This window comes from Penicillium arizonense (assembly GCF_001773325.1).
Source record: "Penicillium arizonense strain CBS 141311 chromosome Unknown PENARI_contig022, whole genome shotgun sequence".
NCBI classification, from domain to species: domain Eukaryota; kingdom Fungi; phylum Ascomycota; class Eurotiomycetes; order Eurotiales; family Aspergillaceae; genus Penicillium; species Penicillium arizonense.
In genome coordinates this window covers 170,098-190,482 of record NW_019173299.1, presented here as the reverse complement: position 1 = coordinate 190,482, position 20,385 = coordinate 170,098, and the positions used below count along the sequence as shown (strand labels likewise).

Below are 20,385 nucleotides of genomic sequence, written 5' to 3'. Positions count from 1 at the left end.
TGCTTGGAAAATGCGACAACAAAGAATGCACTGCGAGGAGCCCTTCTTGGAAAGTACGCTATGCCTTGAACAAGTTTCAAATTCCATTTGCACTCGTTATAGGGTTAAAGTTGGTGTCAGGCACTGGCACGTACACCATCCAACCAGCCCTTAGTCTAGAAAGGGTGGTAAACTATACATCTGCGGGATTTGAGATACTCTGGAAGTGCCAAAATGACGCCAATTTTACGCCTTCTCAAGCCCGAGAGCGCTTTCACGAACTGTATCGTTTGGACAATGGTCTTAAGAACCATAGAAACCCGGACGGGAAGGGTTATGTCCAGGTACGTCAGCTTAACCTAGCTGCCCTGTCTAGTCTAAACTGACACTACAAAGGAGCTTCTCACTTATGGGCCTTGGAGGAATCAAAATAAACAGTTCGCTCTTTTGAGGACTTTAGTTCGTGATTTTGGCATGACACTTGAAAATCAGGATCAAAGGTTTTTCCAACTCCATATCGTTATGATATAAGTGGGACTAACCTGCGTTATCTAGCTTCCTCCTTCAATGCGTAGCTTGGATAGGAGAGGGATCCCATCTTGATTTGCTTGATGCGATTCTTGAATGTGGATTTGATCCCAGCAATATAGATTCACCATTGTTTCAAAAATGGCCCTTGCCGTTATCGCCAAATTGGTCATCAGAAGAATTGACTCCTGATCCATTCTTCATCAAGTATCTTGCCACTCTAGCAAAGGCTAGCCCTGGTGAGTCTCATAAAATCTCAAAATAATGACGCTTTTAACCGATAGCAAGGATTTGCGGGGGCCACGGCACTGCACGATGCGATTTTACTCCAGTCGGTCAAAAATGTTCGTAGGTTGATCTCTTCTTCCGACATGCTAGAGGAAGATCGGAACTTCCTAGGCCAGACACCCTTACATCTTGCGAGCGTTAATCGGGATATTTCAAGTCTTCTGTTAGATGCTGGGCATAGCATAGACACCACTGATAAACATGGGATCACTCCTTTGATGTACGCAGCCGGGATGGGAAATAGCGAAGTTGTCCAAATGCTTATCCTCCGAGGTGCGGACACCACCATCTCAGATACACGCTGGGGCCGGAATTTCGTCGCATATGCATCCGTACGTGGTCATTGGAATCTTGTCTTCAAATCTCTGCAAACAATGCAATCATGCTATACTGGGAGGACCTTTCAATATTTCGTTATTCACGCCTTAATGGCACTGATTGTCGACCACACGCAGATCGATGACCTGAGAAGGGCCGAATACTTTGAAAATCTGGTTAACCTCTGTGAAGATGTGAATCTCACATTCGAGAATCGCAACAAAGGCACAATTCACGAAAACCTACTACACTACGTCCGAAACCAGAAGGAGGCCCAGTCTCTTGTTCGTCGCGGTTTTAGTGGGTTCAATCAAGCAAACAGTGATGGGAAGCTTGCAATACATTCATTCGTGCAATGCCCAAATGCCGAATTGATTCAATATTGCCTCGAGAATGGAAGCAATGTGAATCACGCTGACGTTGACGGACGTACTATTATTTTCCATCTGATTTCGCAGCTGGGAAAACATAGCTGGTTGATTTGGGATGCTATTGATTCAATCAAGCTGTGCTTGGCTCGAGGGGCTGATGTTTTCCTTTCTGACAGCTGCGACTGCCCGTGCCTTGATGGCAATGGCTGCCATACATCTTCAGCATTTGACTTTGGGTTTAATTTCGATCTATATGGGAGTCGGACTGGATTTGTGTGGGCTTTTGAGTGGCTCTCAATGGTGGAAGAATTCCGAGGCCTTGAAGCGTCAAAATTGATGCTTTTATCCTTCCTTCGCAGGACCCAATCCGACATGATTGGTATCACACATTCTTGCTGCCATAGAGGAAGAGGGGTACGTGTGAGAGACTATGGTCTGTTCAGACCGAGAGTCCTTTCGAATGAAGATGTCAGGGAGATACTCGATGAGGAAGAGGAGTTCCTCGAGATACTAGAAGAAGATATGCAGTCGTGGAAACACCAGAGCTTGGACAGCCTTAGGTCTCAGTGGATGGTTCTTTTGAAAAGAAAGCACAAATTTGAAGTGACAAAGGCAAGAGAGAAAAGACGCGACAGAAGACAACTCAACCAAGTGAGTGAAGGCGAAGGACCCAACAAAGAAAATTAAGACTATATGCTAACAGGACAGTTGACTCGCGGAGTGGATCACAAAAACGATCGCTTTGTAGACAATGTCACAATTGTCAGCCCTGGTAGTGAGCCAATGATTGATTTGTCAACGCCGATGGCCGAATATGCTTTCTGGTTACAGCACGAATACTTCCGGAGCAGAAATAGACCGACTAATCTTGCAAAGGACCGCTGGTATGAAAGACGAATGTCCTGGTTTCGAGAGTTGATGGATATAATGCAAGTACGGGACAGTGAGATTGTCAAGAGTCTGCGCAAGATAGACGTCACAGAGAGCCGATCCGAGCAAGTTGATCAGGAGGCGATCTCTGCCCAGTCTCTAGCTCATTTTAACTCCTCTGCGTTCGAAATTGTCGATTTGAATACCCAGAGGTAAGACGTTGGCTTTGATTAGCGTCCTCAATACACATCGTGTGATTCTGGGCATGGCAAAGAAAAGCCCATGGCGTGCCAGGACACGGGTGGATCCAGGAAGTTGCACTCTCACCACACTTTGGGAATGTCGTGTGATGGTGGCAAGACATGGGAACGCCAGGCATGCAACCCGATCCTCCCAGGTCCGCCCCAGGATCTCTCCGTAACAGGATGGAGAGATCCCAGCTTCGCAAGCTGGATTCGAGGACAGCAGAGTGTTCTAAAAACAAGCAGTCCGACCTATGTGGCCTTATTTCTGGTGGCATTGTTGCCCAAACACCAACCGTTTTTGTCTATACTGTCAACCCGAAGGACCTTCGAGAATGGCAGTATGATGGCCCTTTGGTCGACGTCGGCCTCAACTTCCGTCCCTCACACTGATCAGGCGATTTCGGCATTAACTGGAAGGTGGCTAATTTGGTGACTCCCGGGACTTTGTTGTCATGAAGGTTGAAGGAGGCCTACGCCCAGAAGGCTCCAGCAGAAATACCCGAGAAGCTCGTCAAAGACGTCCCGTGGCCAGCTTTGGATGTCCATCAAACCGTCTACACAAAGACGCACCAGCGGAGACGCATTGGATTCCACTAATCGCTTTGCCTCTCGCTCTCCCACTGCTTCTTCCAGCGGTCCTAGATCCGCTCACGGACCATTCGCTTGGCAGCCGCAGCGAGCCGGATCGTTGGTTGGTCCGCTCCGGTACCGCCCCCGACGGTCGCACCTCCCGCACCTTCGAGCGCCGCGCATTTAAATGGACCTGGATATTATGCGCGATTGGTTGGGTAAAGTGTACGAGTTCTCGGCAGATTATACATATACGGGTCCATGACAGAAGTTCATGGTTTCACCGTTCCGGTTTCAAGTTCCTTTTCTTAAGTCACATCTTCCGTAGCCGTGAGAAATGAGAACAACTGCAATAAAAGAAGGTTGTAAAAGACGATTTAAAATAGCAGTGCATGCGCGTATTGCAACTGAAGCTACACTGGGTTGACAATATAAGTGCATACTCACCTAGGTAGGCGTATACCTGTGCTAACATCTAATTGTCATTAGGAAGTGTCATTTTGAGCTTTTTGATATTATTTTCTTATTTACCAATATCAATTCCTAGATCTGATTAGCCCATGGAAAGTGGCCAATTTATCAGCGTTATCGCGGCGTGATGGGCGTATCTGGCGTATCCGGCGTATTTGGCGGGAGGGCCAACATCCAAAGTGGAGTTGGCTTCTCACTTGAAGTATATAAATTTCCTCGCCCAACGACTTTGAGACCTCGTGAATGAGAGTACTCTCGATCTACTTTCTTCCTCGATTCTGTATTGAATTATGCCTCAATCAACTTTTAAACAATATTTTCTCCCCGAGAAGCGGGGATTCCAATGCCTGACCCTCCGTGATGTTCCCAAGACTTCTCCCAATTATGGGCAGATCCTGGTACGAATCAAGGCGGTCTCTTTAAACTGGAGAGATGGCATCATTGCTATGGGAACTTACCCCTTTCCTGGCCCCGATGCCCTTGTGCCCGGCAGTGACGGTGCAGGTAAAGCTCATTTCCCGTAATCGTTCCAGTTGCTCTGATCTAATAATTTCCCAGGTATCGTTGAGGAAGTCGGCGAAGGTGTCACTGAATGGAAGGTTGGTGACCGGGTTCTTGCCAACTTCACCCAAGACCATATAGCTGGCCGACTCAACCCTCAATCTCTCTTATCCCAACTCGGAGGGGAGATCCAAGGTCTTTTGGGGGAGTTTTTTATTTTCCCAAAAACGGGAGTTGTTCGCATTCCAGATTATCTCTCTTTCGAAGAAGCCTCCTGTCTCCCGTGTGCGGCCCTTACTGCCTGGAATGCATTGTACGGATTGAGCCCTATCCGGCCCGGTCAGACTGTTGTCTTACAAGGCACTGGTGGCGTCTCAACCTTTGGGTTGCAGATTGCTGTTGCAGCTGGTGCAGAAACTATTGTGACATCGTCATCAGATGACAAATTAGTCAAAGCGAAACAATTGGGTGCAACCCACACAGTCAATTACAAGACAAACCCAGACTGGGCTGCGGAGGTGAAGAGAATCACGAACGGCCACGGAGCTGACCACATAATCGAAGTTGGTGGAACTCTCACTTTGCAGGCATCATTTGATGCCATCGCATTGCATGGGATTATCCATTGTATTGGGCATATCACGAACCCGGATCCTCTGGGCGCAGGAAAAGATCTTCGAGGGCCAGATGCCGCGTTTCTGGCCTTGGATCGACTCTGTATTGTGCGTGGAGTGGTGGTGGGTTCGCGGGAGCAGCTGCAAGATATGTTGGAATGTTTTGATGCCAAGACTATTAGGCCGGTGATTGATCGCATCTTCGGGTTCGACATGGCCAGAGCCGCGTATGAGCACCTGTGGAGTTCGACGCATACTGGAAAGGTTGTCATCCGTGTGCCCTGAGCTTGATGATAGCAAGATGTGACCATCTAATTTTGCTGCGTTATCTGTCCTTTTTAGTTTCTTTCCGCTCAATACATATTTCTCAATCGAGAGGGTCTTTCTAGTAAGAGTCACGATGTCATTCGAATCCGCTCGGACAACTACTGTTCAAGATTCAGTCAATATATACAAAGAGGGTTACGGATGTGCACATAGTACCATCATGAAGTATTTGAGCAAATTTCACCCAATATCTATATCCCTTAGAGCGAGTATACTGTTTCTCATGTACCGTCCTCATGAATATATCGCTAATCCCTTTTCACCTCCTTGTTGCGCAGTCTCCAGTGTTGATAGTAAAGAAAGGATATTTACTGGGAGACTGACCGCCTTCTTAACTCCGTGATTTATCAGCGCTAGTCACCTGACTCCCTTCCGTTGGCCGTTATCTTGGAGAAAAAGTACGTTTCGCTATTGCCAAGTTCCCAGATGGCACAAGGACGAACCTCTGATCGATAAACGAAGGATTTAAATGCCATTTTTGGAATCACCAAGGATATAAAACGCCGAAATGGCTCTAAGCATGACAACACTGGCTGCTTAACCTGTCGCCACAGGTAGGGTTCTACGCAGACTCAGGTTCATCACTTGGTCATTGACGACCCCCTTAGACACAAGAAATGTGTGCCCAATACTTTTCCCATTTGTGGGGCATGCAGACGTCTCAATCTCAAGTGTGTCCGCGAACCGGTGCGCCAGATAGTGCCACCTTCAACATCTTCGGAGGAGTCAAAACCTCGCAACGGAACAGCTATACATATTTCAGCTCTATGCACGGAGGTATCATCAAGTTATCTTCCTTTGGATGAATATGCAGCGACAGATGCCTCTAGACGACGATACGCTCTCAAATTTTACATTAATGTCCTGTCTCAACTTTTGACCGTTAGCCAACAAAACAATTCATTTCTCACTGGTACGTTATATTTGAAGGAGATCTTCAATCGAGTCAATAAAATGTTGACATCCCTAAATACTTTCTCCCAATGACCACGGAGTCCCCAGCTCTTGCACACGCCTTGGTCGCTTGGTCGTGTGGACATCTGTCGTCTGTTGACAGCTCCTATCATATCACCGCACTGGAAGCGCGATCAAAAGCACTACTAGAACTTTCAAAAGCCGTTTCATCTCCCGATGAGACTCTCCGTGAGTCTAACGCAGCCGCTAGTCTTGTGCTAATGACATCCGAAGTCTGTCTCGGCGATCATACGAAATGGCTCAATCATTTGGGTGGTGTTAAACATATTATCTTGTCTGCTCAGCGCCGAAATATCTCTGGGGGCCATTTGTTACACGGACCGGAGGCGTTGAAGCAGAGTCCAGAGGGCCGGTGGATACTACGCAATTTTGCATATCACGACGTCCTGGGCAGCGTGACTCTAGGACAGCCTCCTTTGATCAACGCTTGCTACTTGAAGGGTATAACCGATGAGGTTGACACTTACCTTGGCTTGGCTTCCGAGGTTCTGATCCTTCTTTCAGAAATAAGCTGTCTTGACGTTTTGAGATTAGCCAATAGCTACGTTTTGATGAACGAGGCAGACCCCTCAAACACACAAAAGTCGTTCCAGGTGATGGAGCGGGCTCTTCGAACTTGGACATGTCACAAAGATGGAAGTTTAACATTAACAGCGTTGGCATATACCTATCGTGGGGCCGGTTTACTTTTTCTCTACCGCCAGACTCTTCGCGGGATGCGACTGCTTCCTTATTCCTCCCCTGCGGACCAACACCGAGATTTTCACCGTTTGCTGCACTCCAAGATTCAAACCGAAGTCGCTTCAACTCTACAATTTGTTACCCGCGTCCCATTGAGCGGGTTCCCAGAGGCTGCCCTTTTATTTCCTCTTTTCCTCATTGGTGGTGAGGCTATGGACCCATTGCATATCGATCTCGTCCGTACGCGGCTGCAACTCATGCTAGAAAAGCGCCATTTCCACAATATTCTGCGGGCATTAGAGGTGCTCGAGGATGTTTGGAAACGTCGCCAATATCACCAGGAAACTTATGACGTTGACTGGCAAGATGCAATTGACAATAATGGAGGGGAGCTGCTTTTGACATGAACGTTGTCTTTAGACAGTGATAGCTCGATTCGATCTTTTGCCGAGTGCTTTAAGTTATTCTATGAACACATGCTATCTTTCTCGTTAGTCCTGTCAGATAGACGAGGGAAATTAAAGAGGAGTTGACTAGACTTTTATAGGCTGCAGTACCCCAGTGTGATATCGAGAAGGTGTTATAGTAGTATCAGTCCATTACAGCGTGTGCATCTGGCCATTTCTAGGAGTGATAAGGTGCCACGGTAAGTAGTGAAATCTACGAGCCAAGATTCATATCACCAGTTATAGAGGGCACTTCCCAGAAGAGGTAACCATCCAGCAGATTAGCCAGACTTTGCATATGCAAGTTCTGGCTATAATCATCAGCAATACCCAAGATGGCATCATTTTGCGCCACGTTATAGCTGTGTGTGCTAATCCCCCCAGTCAACCCATGAGATGATTGCGACGGTGCATCATTATAGTTCTGTTCAACCGCGCCCACAGGCAAATTCGTCATGTCGAAGGCTGGTTGCATTCGAAGTTCTTGTTGGTCGGTTGAATCGAAAAGCTCTACCAGCGACTCTAGGTATGCAAAATGTAGGGCGACTGTATCTTGTGGTGATTGGATACACTGCCCTATGTGCTGGGCGATATCTCGAATAAGGTCGACTGTTGTCTTCTGGAAGGCTTCGCCAATAACACCATTTCCTGGGAGACAAAGAAGCAAGCATAAGAATAATGCTGCGTTTGGGGCGAGCAAAAGAACGGCATCAGGAGCTAGTCTTAGGTCGCTTGGCGGAAAGTTCATCAAATGGCGCAATGTTCCAAAAGCACCTTCCACACTACTCGTCAACCCTGGCAGGTTCTGCGACAAGACTTCTTGTGTGGTTGACAGGTCAATGTCCACTGTTGAACGGGCTGACTGGTTATTGAGATCCACGGATGGGGACACAGAAGCCATCAAAGCTTGGCGGAATATGGAAGAAGCCACATTGAGTCTGACACCACTCTCCCATACATTCATAAGAGTAGTGAGATGATGGCTACCCGGAAATAAAAATTCAGGTTTGAGGTTTGGGTCATCCTCTGGCCGCTGACGTCCTTCGCCTTCAAGGTGATTGTGCCATTTGAATCTCCATGATCTTAAGTCTGCATCCATGAGCTCCAGCAGACACGGCAGCATATCTACCGATCTCCTTTGAACCAAGTGACGCAACTTCGATTGTATACAGCGTAGATCGGCACTGCAACAAGCAGCAAAATCAGACGGCAAAGCATATGGCATTCTCAGCCAGACATTAAGGTCGCCAAGAGAAGGTGTATCTTCATCGCCTTGGCTCAGCGAGGCTCTCCGCACAAAGAAAAGGCTCTGCTGCCTGTCCTGCCGAAATAATGCAAGCCATGTTCTCTTTTGCCTCGCCACCTGACGCCCGTCACTATCACCTTGTTCCAAGTCCAGGTCATGAAGGATGCGAAAGGCGTAACCGCTGTGAAGGTACGAGATATCATCATCTGCATCCTTCCAGCAGACTAGCAAGTAAAAAGCTTGCATTGTCTCGATGGATCTGCTGCCCTCGGCAATGGCCTTAATCGCCAAACTCCGTGCTAAGCTACAAAGTCGGCTTTGTAGAAATAGATCAGGAGTGAAGACTACCTTCCCCTCGATAAAATTTGCAAATTTGGATGAACAAAAGAGAATTGAGGCAAACAGAAAGGAATTTCGCATTTGAACGCTATCGTGAGTATCGACGTGAGGATCGAGAAGATACTCCCATTTTGCATTCATCTGTACCATGAAAAATTCAAATAAAGCCTGAGATGCCTGTGGGCTGATAATTCCTCCCTTGATCGGATCTACAATAGTCTGACCCAGGGTCATAGAAGAGATATAACTGGGCATTTTGACGGAGCCAGCCGGTCGCCAGTCATCTTCACTACCTTCAGTGGGCACACTTAATTTCAAGGGTCTTAGCAGCCCAGAAAGCTTTAAAGATGGGTGTGCCTTTTGGTCTTGCTTGAAGGTGTGTTGCTGTAGGCGGTTGACTGGAGTACGGTCATTTGAATTCCCACTAGCACTGAATGAGGGGCTATCTCCCGAGGTGACGAAAGTGAACGGCGAACCTCTTTTCCCTTTGATAGTAGCCAAGGCGGCAATAATTCTTGCTCGAGTTGCATTGGTAATGATCGGTCGGCGGTGCTGCGACGGCAGCTGCTGGATGTTGTCTGTAGAGTTGACCCTCTGGCTAAGGAAATGAGGAGGTCGATATGTAGGGACAGTTGCATCGTCACAGACCGATTGCAGTGGCCCTGTTTGGGTTTGACCAGATGTGTTCCCATCCAAGGAATATTGATTGCAATGCTCAGTAGTTTCCGGGCCATGTCTTCCACGTTGGGGATATGGCTGGACTCTCGCTCTGGCCCTTTTCGACTGCGCAAAAACGCATTCAGTGTCATTTGTTCTGCATCTATCACAACGGCCTGGTCGCAGGGAGACTAGACAGCGAACTTTGGCTTCCCGGCATTGCAGACAAGCACTGCAGGCATCGCATTAGCGCTGTACTGATTTCACGCTCAATCACTCAGCAAGGGGTACGCACTTACGCAGGTGCGCGGTGTAGGTTGGTTGGCGTAGAAGTGGACGGTGCCATTGATTATTCTCACAGAGGTGAATAGTCCACGAAGTCGAGAGGCTTGAGTAAGAGATAAGCGTGAAGCTGGAGGCCGAAGCACGGAGGCGCATTCCGACTTCCCCGCGTATCGGTCGCTCGGCCCGATATCACCGCCTGCCTGATAGTTCTACGGCCAGTAGCCTTATCTTAGCTCTCCCTCTCTTGTTGCCTTCTTTCTTCTTGGTCTCCGTTTCTCTCTTAGCATACAATCCATCCCACGATTGACAACGACTGATTGTTCTGAGAAGCCATATAAGAAGAGAGACATTGATAAGGTTCCAAATTCTGAGCGCCGAAAAGCGGGTTAGTAAGAAAACGAGGTTCGGGGTTCCAGTGTACGTTTGGACAGATTTCCTTGAACACTGAGAAATCTTCAACATGCGTTATCTCCGGGCTACTTGAAGTCATAGCTTATAATGATGAGTTCGTCACGAAAGGCAGACAGGAGGGTGGTTAATGCGTAAGTACCAAATCGTGGAGAGGTCATATTCCATGCTAGAAACCATCACTGACTAAGGGATATATCACATAGCTGCTCGCGATGTCGCCAACACAAGATCAAATGCACCGGGGAAAGTCCATGCCGCAATTGTACACAACGTAATGCCAAGTGTCAATTCGAAAAAGAAGTTACAAAAGTCCAAATCACCAGAAAGCGACTGTCAGAGTTGCATCACAGAAATCGTGAACTAGAGAGACAAAATCTTGCTTTACAGCAACGACTGTCAGGCGCGACTGAGGCAGCCGCAACACCGCAGTACTCCTCTGGAGTGAGAAATTCACCAAGTGCCGCAATTGTAGACCCTGAATCTATGCTGATACATGATGAACATGAGGATGTCAGCATGGTAAACCCTTTGTCCTCGGGGCCTCCCAAATATATAACAGATCCAGCCGGAAAACCCTGTAAGGTCATTGGTTCACGTCTGTACCTACAATGTCCTAATAAACTCTCCTAGATTACCTTGGACATACTTCAACTTGGTCTCTGACTATTCGGCTCTTGAATCTGACACACGAGGCATTATACAAGTGCCCTTTCCCAAGTGCTGCTAACGACATCGACTCTATGACCTACGATTTGGAATGGAACGGCCTGCGCAGTCAAGCCATTCCCGATATCCGTGGACTTCCTGCAATCGACCATGCGCTCTTCCTCATTAACGCAACTAAGTTCCATACCGGGCAAATGTTCCATTTGTTCGATGAGGCCAAATTTATGAAACAGTTCTACCACTTTTACGAAAACCCAGCGGAGAATATTCGTACGGCAGGACTGTGGCTTCCACATTTCCTAGTCATCATTGCCCTTGGGAAGGCATTTGTTGGGGCACAAAACCGCGGGAATATGCCACCCGGTTCTGAGCTTTTTAGAGCTGCTTTTATGATGCTCCCAGACTATAGCTTTTTGTGGAAGGATCCTTCTACCTCCGCAGAGATTCTCTGTGCATTCGCTTTGTACTTGCAGTCTATTGACTGGAGAACCTCAGCACATAACATGGTAAGTGCCTGTTAGGCTCTCGTCTTGCATGATTGCTATAAGCGATTACTTACCTCGAACTTTTTCGGAATATTCAGATTGGCCAAGCATTGCGAATATTACAGGTTCATGGTTACCACACGGATCTTTCCACCCGATCCACAAATGAGCAAGATCTGATGCGATGCCAGAATATCTGGTGGACTGTGTATATCCTCGAGCGCCAAATTTCCGTGCTTATGGGTACGCCTCTTAGCATTAGCGACAATGACATCAATGCCTCATTACCTTTGCTTCCGGATTCATTGCTGAAAACAGCAACCCTCGTCATTCATGTCAAGTTGTCGAAGGCTCTTAGCCGCATTATGAATGGTATGTTCGCTAGCAGCTCTCTCGGAGACAAGCCCTAATTTCACGACAGCCCTCTACAGAGATAAAGGGGATCTGGGATCAACATTTGTGAAAAGCACACAGGACGTTCTACAAAGAGTGGCGGACGTGGCCCCTGAACTCCGTGAAAACTTCCCGGTACCTGACCAAGAAGCCCTGAGCGGCATCTCTCGAGTAGCAGGATACTTAAATTTGCTATACCATCAGGTCAGTTCCCATTCAGTGCTGAAGCCGCTAGTTAGTAACACCAATATCAGTGTATCATGCTTGCTACTCGGCCGTTTTTGTTCATGCTAGTTGAAATTCGTGCCAAATCAACGGACCCTCAGATCCGAGTTCCCGCGCCTATCCAATTACTTCTACAAATTTGTCTCGAATCAGCAAAGAAGACCTCACAGATTTTGGGATCTCTGCAAGAGCAGAATCTGTTAGGTATCAACTAAAGCCCCTTCCGATGTGTCAACAAACAGTTGTTCTAATCTGTCATAGAGTGCTTTTTGCCGTTTGATTTGGAAAGCGCCGTCTCCGCCGGCCTTGTCATCACTATGGCCTCACTAATCAGCCTTCCATTGATTGCGAACCGGACGTCATATCTTGACATGTTGTTCTGTGTTTTAGATCGGATGACTGATCATGGAAATTTGATAGCCCTTGACAAAAAGAGGAAAATTCAACAATTGGAAACACTTTGTGCAAACCTGAAAACGTCCCCCTCGTCGTCTCTGATCAATGCCTCAAACCCTCGGCAGCTCCAATCAAGTAACTTGCCAGACACTAACCTGGCATCAAGGTTACCGAGTGATGGATGGAATCCCTATTTAGGGCAAGGCAACCAAGTTGAGGGCTCGAGGGAAACTTGTGAAGAAGAAGCTCCCGATGCGGACCACTGGGCTAACAACATTTCACCCTCTCATTTGCTGGAAGCCGCCAACATGTTAGATGGTGGGAACTTACTGGATTGGGTTGATCTGCCCAGCAGTAGCTTTTTATTCGGGACTATTGGAGGGGAGTGATATCCTAAGAGTTGAATATGTATTTACTACCACATGCCAATGCGAGCGATGCCTTTTAGATGATGCTCAGCTACCCAGAAGACGATTTATGTACTCTATACGAAAGGAAGGTGTGTTTGGTTCATGAATCATATGGACAAGCTATCCTTGCATCCTATTAGGGACAAACAAATATTTGTAAAACAAGCCATGTGGATATCCTCTCAGGAAGATTAAAACTTCTAGGCATCGTGAGGACTATTTGTATCTACTTCATCCACAAATTCCGTACGGTCCAGGTAGCCGATGAGTGCTGCGCTATCGATATGGTGCTTCTGCTCAGCCATCACCCACCCATTTCCGAACCAACCAAAATCATTGCCATCATATGAATGTAGGTCGTAGTCCTCCCATCTGACTTTCTGCAACGCCTTCAGAGCATGGAGGCTGCTACCAGGCCATAGTGCAGTCACTCGGCCTCTCTTTCGCTCTTCGAGGGATGACCCCGGTGGCGAGGACTTGTACCAACTTGCGCATTCAGCACTGTAAACAGTGCGCTCAAAGTACTTGTCAGAGAACCTTGTAAAGTTTTTGACTTGTGATTCTTTCGGCTCGACAAGACCTATATTATCATAGGCCATTCTTGAGATGATCTCTGCAACATAGGTATGAACTTGCTCCATCGTGATGAGTAGATTTCCAGCACCTTGGAATGAATTCGGCCCTAGAGACTGAAAGAAATTCGGGAATCCATTGGTCGAGATTCCGAGGTAGGTTTCTGGTCGCTCACTGTACTTCTCGCGTAGATTGACTCCGCGTCGACCGATTATAGGGAATCCACCTCCAGGGTTTGTCTGAAACCCTGTGGCACAGATAATGGCATCCACCGCTCGATGCGTCCCACACGAAGTCACAACGCCTGTCTCTTCAATTGCATCAATCCCTGTGGTGATGACGTTCACCTTGGGTGAAGTCAGGGCCTCTAGGTAACCTGGTCCCGGGGTGAGACGCTTGCAAAGTGGAGGGAAATCGGGAAGCAAATTTCCCAGAAGTTCCGGCTTGTCCTTCAACCTGCGCTCCATATCCGCTTTATATTGAGCCCGAGAAGAGGCCTGGAGAGCGCTACTTGTTTGCGTTTTGGAGTATAGCGTCTGTAGCTCCAACTCAAGCCCTTTGCGGTATTCAATGTAAGAGGCAGGATCGCTTTGCCAGGCCTGCCTTTCCTCGCTGCTATAAGCAAAATTTCCTCCTTTACCGTCTGTGCGTGTTGATAAAATCTTTCCGCCATGTTGGTTGGAGATCCAGGTCTTGCTGCGGACGTAATGATCCATACTTTTGACCTTGTCCAGGAGAGCGGGCACAATCTGGATACCACTGCTACCAGCTCCAATTACAGCGATGTTTTTGTCCTGTATATTATTGATCAGGCATTGAATTCTCGGGCCGATTTTAGGATTTAATCTTACCTTCATATCATAAGTGCTATCCCAACAGGCACTGTGAAGTAATTTGCCTTTGAAACTATGCAGGCCAGGAATGGATGGCCACTTCCATTCATTCAACAGTCCAGTTCCTGTCATAAAAATATCGGCGGAATCTTCAAATACTGATCCGGTTTTCTCGTCGAAGATCTGCACAAACCATTTCCCTATCGAATCATTCCAGCGTGCTCCAACGCAGCGGCTCTGGAACTTGATGTGCTTTCGAACATTATACTTCTGAGCTACTCGGTTCCAGTACTCTCGAATTTCATCTGCGCCGGAGAAGAAATGGCTCCAGCCTGTCCATGACTCGAAACTCAACTGGTACACGTGCGATGGAACGTCTAGATTACATTAGCATTTCTAGCCTGACTGCCAGCGATCTTGCTCACTCACCACATGCACAGCCCGGATACTGATTTTCATACCAAGTCCCCCCAAGCTCAGGATTCTTCTCATAAATTGTCAGGTCCAAGTCAGGAACGGCTTCGCGGAATTTGATAGCAGCAATAATTCCTGAGATGCCAGCGCCGATGTAGATAACCTTGAGAGGTCGTGGCTGATCCACAGCTCGCTCTGAGATGAGTGGAGTGAAAGTCTTGTGCTTTTCCTCAGAGATTCCGCCTTTTGAGGTAACAACTTGTTTTTGGTTTTCCGATCTCACGCTTCCCTCACTTGACGAAAAATTGTCTTCGATAGTGACTGTTGTATACTCTTTTCCGTTGACAACCTGAGGAGTTACAGAAACGGGAATGTCGGTCAAAGAAGTCATGATGAATATCACAAGTGATTTCCTATAATTTACTTAACCTACCTCCCATGGGTATTTTTATACCAAGATTCAGGTGAGCATAGGAAGATATCAGTTCTTCGGATGGGTATCCGGTTACGTGTAAATAGTTTGAGGTTAGACAGTAACTCCGACTTTTCCGTACCCGCATGAACCCCTCTTACTTTGACTTTGTTTTTTATTCTAGTTGGCCGAGATACTGAGTCGGATTGCCTGCGACCTATTAGTTGATACCGTGTTCTAAAATTGTATCGGAAGGGATTCCGGACTGTCACCTGGACTGATTATGCTTTTAGGTCGCCACGTCTGGAGATATATAGGACCGGTCACGGGACCAGAGGTCCTTGGTGCATTAGCATTGCTAAGAGATGAATGTATTTTGATCTTATGATACTCTATGAGATATAATTATTTCGCCTTGCCAGTTGAGATTGGCAAAGTGAAGGTTCGCCTTGCAAGGCTCTAATTTAATTCACCCACGTAGCTCCGGAAATAAGCTAGTTAGATACTTGCCAAAAGAATAGGTTGAGGAAGAGAGGAATTTCACCTGTGATATCGTCCTTTGGCTCCATCATGGTACGGGAATACCAACATAGACATGTCCAGTCCGAGACGTGAGCAAAGTTCAAAGTTCATCCGATAATGAACAGATGCTCTCTACCCAGATCGGATACTCTTCCGATGACGGTCTTATGTCATCCTGGTTGGCCCTCGGCTCTCAAACAAAGCTACTTAATTGATGATGAGCCGACACCGACGACCCTATGAATGTCGCTTCTGAATATCCGGATTTGTCCAGTCAAGAACCCCGCAGTACCACAAACAACGACTTAAACAAAAGCAAGTCATCAATATGGCCGTCGAAGTGAGACAATATCATCTTTTCCCCACAAACCTCATCCCGAACTCGCCTTGGCCTCTACTCCACTATAAAAGCGTTTTGACCAAGAATGTCGACTCCTCCCACTGCGACCCAGGCGACGTCTGGGACATGTTCACTAAGAATGAATGGAACGTGAACTGGATATTTCGCTACGGCGACACACAACTGTCCCACTATCATTCAAAAGCACATGAGTGTATGGCCGTGCTTTCTGGAACAGCGAGCATCCGATTTGGCGTCGCCGACACCTCACCAGATATGAACGAGAACACATATAACTCCGCTTGGGAAGAAGGAGGTGTCTTACTGGAAGCTGAAGCTGGGGACGTGTTTATAATACCAGCTGGCGTGGCACACAAGACACATAATACTAGGCCCAAGGCTGACTTCGCACTTTTGTCACCGGGGAAAGGACATGGTATCGAGGCTGACGACCCGAAGAAAGCACTATGCGAAATCAAGTTGGATGGTTTTACAATGATGGGAGCTTACAGTGGAGGTGACTGGGACTTTATTGCGACTGGAGGGAATTTTGAAAAGGTATGGGCGGTTCCGAAGCCGAAGTATGATCCTGTTTTTGGAAGCCAGGAGATTGGGCTTTGTAAAAGGTGGCATGGAAGCAATGAGAAGCCCAGGGCTCGTCTATAAGTCTGTATTGAGTACATTTCGGACCCAAAGAATCAATTTGAATTAGTCAGGTTTACTAAATTGCAAATGTTCGTTCTCGTCTCCAGCATCGAATGTAGTACTAGTTCTAAAACTTCAGTGACAAACGGTTTACGGTTGTAGCAGAAGTATACTACATTATAACTAGTCTATATGAGAAATACCAAGCTAGTCCAAATTGTGCACGCAAATAAATTTGAATTATTAATTCAAAGGAATTACACAAAATTACTGAAACCATGCACCAATTCTGAGAAACGCAGGCTTTGCCTAATGACACCTGATATATGATTACCACGCTCATCGTCGGATAGGTCTCAATTGCTAAATATCTAATGGTGGTGTGGCATTGACTTTTAGGATGATTCTTTTATCAAGTTTGCCAGATGTCATGGACAATTTCGGGAGTAGCATCGAGATGATGTATTTCGATATTGTTGTGATTGAAAATTGCTTGGAGAAAAGAGAAATAGAACTATGTTCGGTACTCTTTTGCCCTACGAATTGCGGCAGAGACCGACGATTCAAGTATTGCTGAGAGTTGGCTCTCTTTCAATCTCGATATCGCTTGACCTGTGATGCTTCCTGGAGCAGACAAAGACCACTGCAGCTGCTCAGGACTTGTTCCCGACAGCATCAGACTTGCCATTCCTCGAATACATTGAGATGCAATGGCAATGGCGTGGTCTTTTGGTATACCTTCCGCGACAGCCTGCTGTGCTATGACCTGAACCGCTGTAGTTGTTAATGCGTTGGAAAACGCACTCATACCAGTTGCGGCATCAAAGTAATCATGGGTAACATGGAAGACCCTGCCGACGGAGTTGAAGATCCACGCTCCTAGCTCCACCGCTTCGCTTTCCAGAGGATTGCTGGACTTGCCAATGAGGGTTGCTGACTCGTGTACCTCCGTTCCCATAGTCGGCATCGCGCGAACAATTCGGAGGTTATCAGCCGTTGAGGCTGCAGGGGTATCTTGCCCATTTATAATCTGAGCTATTTCAGCTCGTGGAGTCCGCGCAAGGATGCTGATCATGATTTTATGCCTCAGCGCTTTTCTCATTTCGGCTTCTGCAAGGACCTCATGTATCTTTTCTGGAGGGAAAGCAAAAAGAACAGCATCTGCATTCTCGACTGCTTCAACATTCTTTCTGCAAAGAAAGTTTGAGGGATCCAATTTGCCATCGAAAGATTTTTGAAGTCGCGTTTGTGCTTCTTTGTCGTTCAACGCAACCGTAATTTTAGAAATTGAGCTCTGAGTCTTAGTGACCGATGGAAGCACGGCTCTAAGAAGAGCACTGCCAATGTGGCCTGAAAAGCTTGTTAACGCTTCAATTCCGAAAAGAGAGGCTATGAAATAACAAAGAGAATGCGATAGGGTTATTTACCGCAGCCGAGAAATGTGAGGCGAAGAGGACGTCGAGTTAGCGCCATATTGGGGCGAAGATGGAGAACAAATTGGTGTTTTCAGAATTCGCGAAGACAAGAAATATGATTGACTTAAGAGCGGAGTGGCATTTGATGTTACCAAAACCAGGCCAATTGGCAAGACCTCGGAAAAGGCGCCCGATAACTTTCCCCACGAGACAAAAGCAAACTGCCAAGTATGCGATTTATCTTTTGCCTACCGGGTCTTGCTTGCATCTTCTGACTTCTGACGTAGTCGGCAATCACAGGATCAGAAGTCCACCAATTTACCCCGAATGAAGCATCGCAGGAGGTGTACCAATAATCATACGGTGGCGTTCGAGGTTAGTTGAAATTTGCTCGGTCCGAATAGTCTCAACTCCCGGCATAACAGTCATTGGGCAGTCGGATGGGGTAGCCGAATCTCGGAAGGACAATAGTCAAACACCGCTAGCAGGACTACTTGTGGCCGGACATGGTGCCCGACTCAGAGTGGCGATGTGGAAGTCCATCTTGGCCGGCCCGAGAAAATACGAAAATACCCCTCTGTCTTCAAACGATAAGAAACCTCTCTGCCGTTCAGACTTCCAGAACTTCATTAGTATCGGAGATTTAAGAAAATCCGTACGATCTGCATATACGTCACGATGCCAGCCGCTCAGTATCCAGAGCCAGCCAACGCCGATGGGGTAAGTTTCTTCTGCAAGAGCCAAACTTGGAGAAATCCTTCCGACATTAACTGGTTTTCAGCTTTCATACGAGCCCGGATCGGAAGAAAGAAAGCTTCTGACGATCGCTCTTGCGCAATTGGAGAACACAGTTGCTGACATCCCAAGCATTGTCAATGGGGAACGCATTTTCACGGGCCGCAAGAGCAAGCAAGTCAATCCTTGGAATCGATATGGCGCTCCCTTGGCAGAATATCACGAACTTGACGCGGAAACTATCAAGAGCAAAGCCATTCCGGGTGCCCTGGAAGCAAGAAAGACCTGGGCCAATATGCCATTTAAAGATCGAGCAGCCATCTACAGAAGAGCGGCACACCTTGTTCAGTCTCCAAAATACCGGTGGAAGCTCGTGGCCGCGACTATGATCGGACAAGGGAAGACATGTGGACAGGCCGAAGGGGATTGCATCGCTGAAGTTATCGATACTTTGAATTTCCATGTCCACTTCTGCGCCCAGCTCTACCAGCAGCAACCGCCGAAACAATTCGAATCCTCGTCCAGTAGATTGGATTATCGGGCTCTGGAAGGGTTTGTGCTCGCTATCTCGCCCTTCAACTTTGCGGCCTTGGGAGCACACATTGCTTTCACGCCAGCTCTCCTAGGCAATGTTATCCTTTGGAAGCCTTCACCCATGGCAGTGATGTCCAACTATATACTGTACGAAATCATGGAGGAGGCAGGTCTGCCAAAGGGTGTGATTCAGTTTTTGCCCGCGGCCAATCCGCGAACAGTTGTTGAGCCGGCCCTTGCCAACCCTCACTTCGCCGGTCTTCATTATACTGGCTCTTCGGCAGTCCTGAGGACCCTTCATGCTCAGATTGGCGCTAACGCCCATATCTACAAAAGCTTCCCCCGCATCGTAGGGGAAAGCGGAGGCAAAAACTTCCATCTTATCCACAACTCCTGCAAAGATGACGTTGACTGGATTGCATCTGCTGCAGTCCGCTCAGCATATGAGTTCCAGGGCCAGAAATGCAGTGCCTTATCCCGTATTTATGTCCCGCAGTCCATGTGGGATCAGGGTGATTTGAGATTGGCATTGGCTCTAGAAGCAGCCAAGATGACACACGGCGACGATGTCAAACAGCTTCACCATGCTCTGGGTCCGCTATGCTCGCAGGATTCGTTCGAGCGATTTCAAAGATTCGTTCAGTGCGCCAAGGATGATGGTCACGAATTAATCTACGGTGGCAACACAGATGGCAGCAAGGGGTATTTTGTCCAGCCTACCATCTTCAAAACCAAAGAAGGTAGCGAGGAATCTGATTTGATGAGCAAAGAGCTCTTTGGTCCCCTTTTCACAGTTCAGACATACGATGATTCCGCCGCAGGTGGCTTCGAGGACGTATGCACGCTCATTGATGGCACATCTGAGTATGCTTTGGCAGGTTCTGTGTTTGCCCGTGATAGACAGGCTATCAAGGTTGCAGATGAGAAACTGCGAGACTCGGTCGGTATGTTTTGCATCAACGACAAAAGCACCGGCGCGGTTATCGGTGCGCATCCCTTTGGTGGAGCTCGTTCAAGCGGAACAAATGACAAGGCAAACTCGGTCAATGTTTTGCTGAGATTTTCGAGCATCCGTTGTGTGAAGGATAGTTATGTGACGGGCAGCACCACTCTGTCTGCTTGCCATATTCCGGAATAATTAGAGCTCAACGGGGATGGGTAAATCAATTCAATTCAACGGTTAAACAAACAATCCATTAAAATCTAGGATATTCTTGACAGTGTATCTAAGTTGGCCGTTGATCAACAGTTCCAATTAAAGCAAT

The 20,385-nt window shown here is 47.3% G+C and overlaps 9 protein-coding genes across 9 annotated transcripts; 6 read left to right on the top strand and 3 right to left on the bottom strand.

Annotated features, from left to right (window-relative positions):
• Window positions 1-878: 878 nt before the first annotated feature.
• PENARI_c022G11913 (ankyrin repeat domain-containing protein) lies at window positions 879-3,196 on the top strand (the record flags this gene model as incomplete). The annotated part of the gene is made up of 5 exons (XM_022635459.1): window positions 879-1,127; window positions 1,251-1,397; window positions 2,193-2,566; window positions 2,752-2,937; window positions 3,058-3,196. 5 exons carry the CDS (start codon window positions 879-881, stop codon window positions 3,194-3,196), a joined length of 1,095 nt encoding a protein of 364 aa, XP_022484831.1.
• A 734-nt stretch (window positions 3,197-3,930) lies between these two features.
• PENARI_c022G04989 (zinc-dependent alcohol dehydrogenase family protein) lies at window positions 3,931-5,040 on the top strand (the record flags this gene model as incomplete). The annotated part of the gene is made up of 2 exons (XM_022635367.1): window positions 3,931-4,144; window positions 4,199-5,040. The coding sequence occupies 2 exons, from the start codon at window positions 3,931-3,933 to the stop codon at window positions 5,038-5,040; spliced, it is 1,056 nt and encodes a 351-aa protein (XP_022484760.1).
• Window positions 5,041-6,065: 1,025 nt separating this feature from the next.
• PENARI_c022G04285 (fungal specific transcription factor domain-containing protein) lies at window positions 6,066-7,145 on the top strand (the record flags this gene model as incomplete). Its single annotated transcript, XM_022635358.1, has 1 exon — window positions 6,066-7,145. The coding sequence occupies one exon, from the start codon at window positions 6,066-6,068 to the stop codon at window positions 7,143-7,145; it is 1,080 nt and encodes a 359-aa protein (XP_022484798.1).
• A 253-nt stretch (window positions 7,146-7,398) lies between these two features.
• PENARI_c022G10253 (fungal specific transcription factor domain-containing protein) lies at window positions 7,399-9,864 on the bottom strand (the record flags this gene model as incomplete). The annotated part of the gene is made up of 2 exons (XM_022635435.1): window positions 7,399-9,367; window positions 9,722-9,864. The coding sequence occupies 2 exons, from the start codon at window positions 9,862-9,864 to the stop codon at window positions 7,399-7,401; spliced, it is 2,112 nt and encodes a 703-aa protein (XP_022484702.1).
• A 385-nt stretch (window positions 9,865-10,249) lies between these two features.
• Window positions 10,250-12,106, top strand: PENARI_c022G10612 (fungal specific transcription factor domain-containing protein; the record flags this gene model as incomplete). Its single annotated transcript, XM_022635444.1, has 7 exons — window positions 10,250-10,253; window positions 10,326-10,393; window positions 10,510-10,699; window positions 10,753-11,294; window positions 11,399-11,645; window positions 11,695-11,870; window positions 11,921-12,106. The coding sequence occupies 7 exons, from the start codon at window positions 10,250-10,252 to the stop codon at window positions 12,104-12,106; spliced, it is 1,413 nt and encodes a 470-aa protein (XP_022484816.1).
• Window positions 12,107-12,897: 791 nt separating this feature from the next.
• PENARI_c022G06223 (flavin-containing monooxygenase) lies at window positions 12,898-14,908 on the bottom strand (the record flags this gene model as incomplete). The annotated part of the gene is made up of 3 exons (XM_022635388.1): window positions 12,898-14,064; window positions 14,122-14,480; window positions 14,533-14,908. 3 exons carry the CDS (start codon window positions 14,906-14,908, stop codon window positions 12,898-12,900), a joined length of 1,902 nt encoding a protein of 633 aa, XP_022484779.1.
• An 871-nt stretch (window positions 14,909-15,779) lies between these two features.
• PENARI_c022G00575 (cupin domain-containing protein) lies at window positions 15,780-16,457 on the top strand (the record flags this gene model as incomplete). Its single annotated transcript, XM_022635309.1, has 1 exon — window positions 15,780-16,457. One exon carries the CDS (start codon window positions 15,780-15,782, stop codon window positions 16,455-16,457), a length of 678 nt encoding a protein of 225 aa, XP_022484730.1.
• Window positions 16,458-16,950: 493 nt separating this feature from the next.
• On the bottom strand, window positions 16,951-17,909 carry PENARI_c022G02199 (pyrroline-5-carboxylate reductase family protein; the record flags this gene model as incomplete). Its single annotated transcript, XM_022635326.1, has 2 exons — window positions 16,951-17,786; window positions 17,864-17,909. The coding sequence occupies 2 exons, from the start codon at window positions 17,907-17,909 to the stop codon at window positions 16,951-16,953; spliced, it is 882 nt and encodes a 293-aa protein (XP_022484777.1).
• Window positions 17,910-18,529: 620 nt separating this feature from the next.
• On the top strand, window positions 18,530-20,258 carry PENARI_c022G09345 (uncharacterized protein; the record flags this gene model as incomplete). Its single annotated transcript, XM_022635426.1, has 2 exons — window positions 18,530-18,571; window positions 18,633-20,258. The coding sequence occupies 2 exons, from the start codon at window positions 18,530-18,532 to the stop codon at window positions 20,256-20,258; spliced, it is 1,668 nt and encodes a 555-aa protein (XP_022484719.1).
• Window positions 20,259-20,385: the final 127 nt, after the last annotated feature.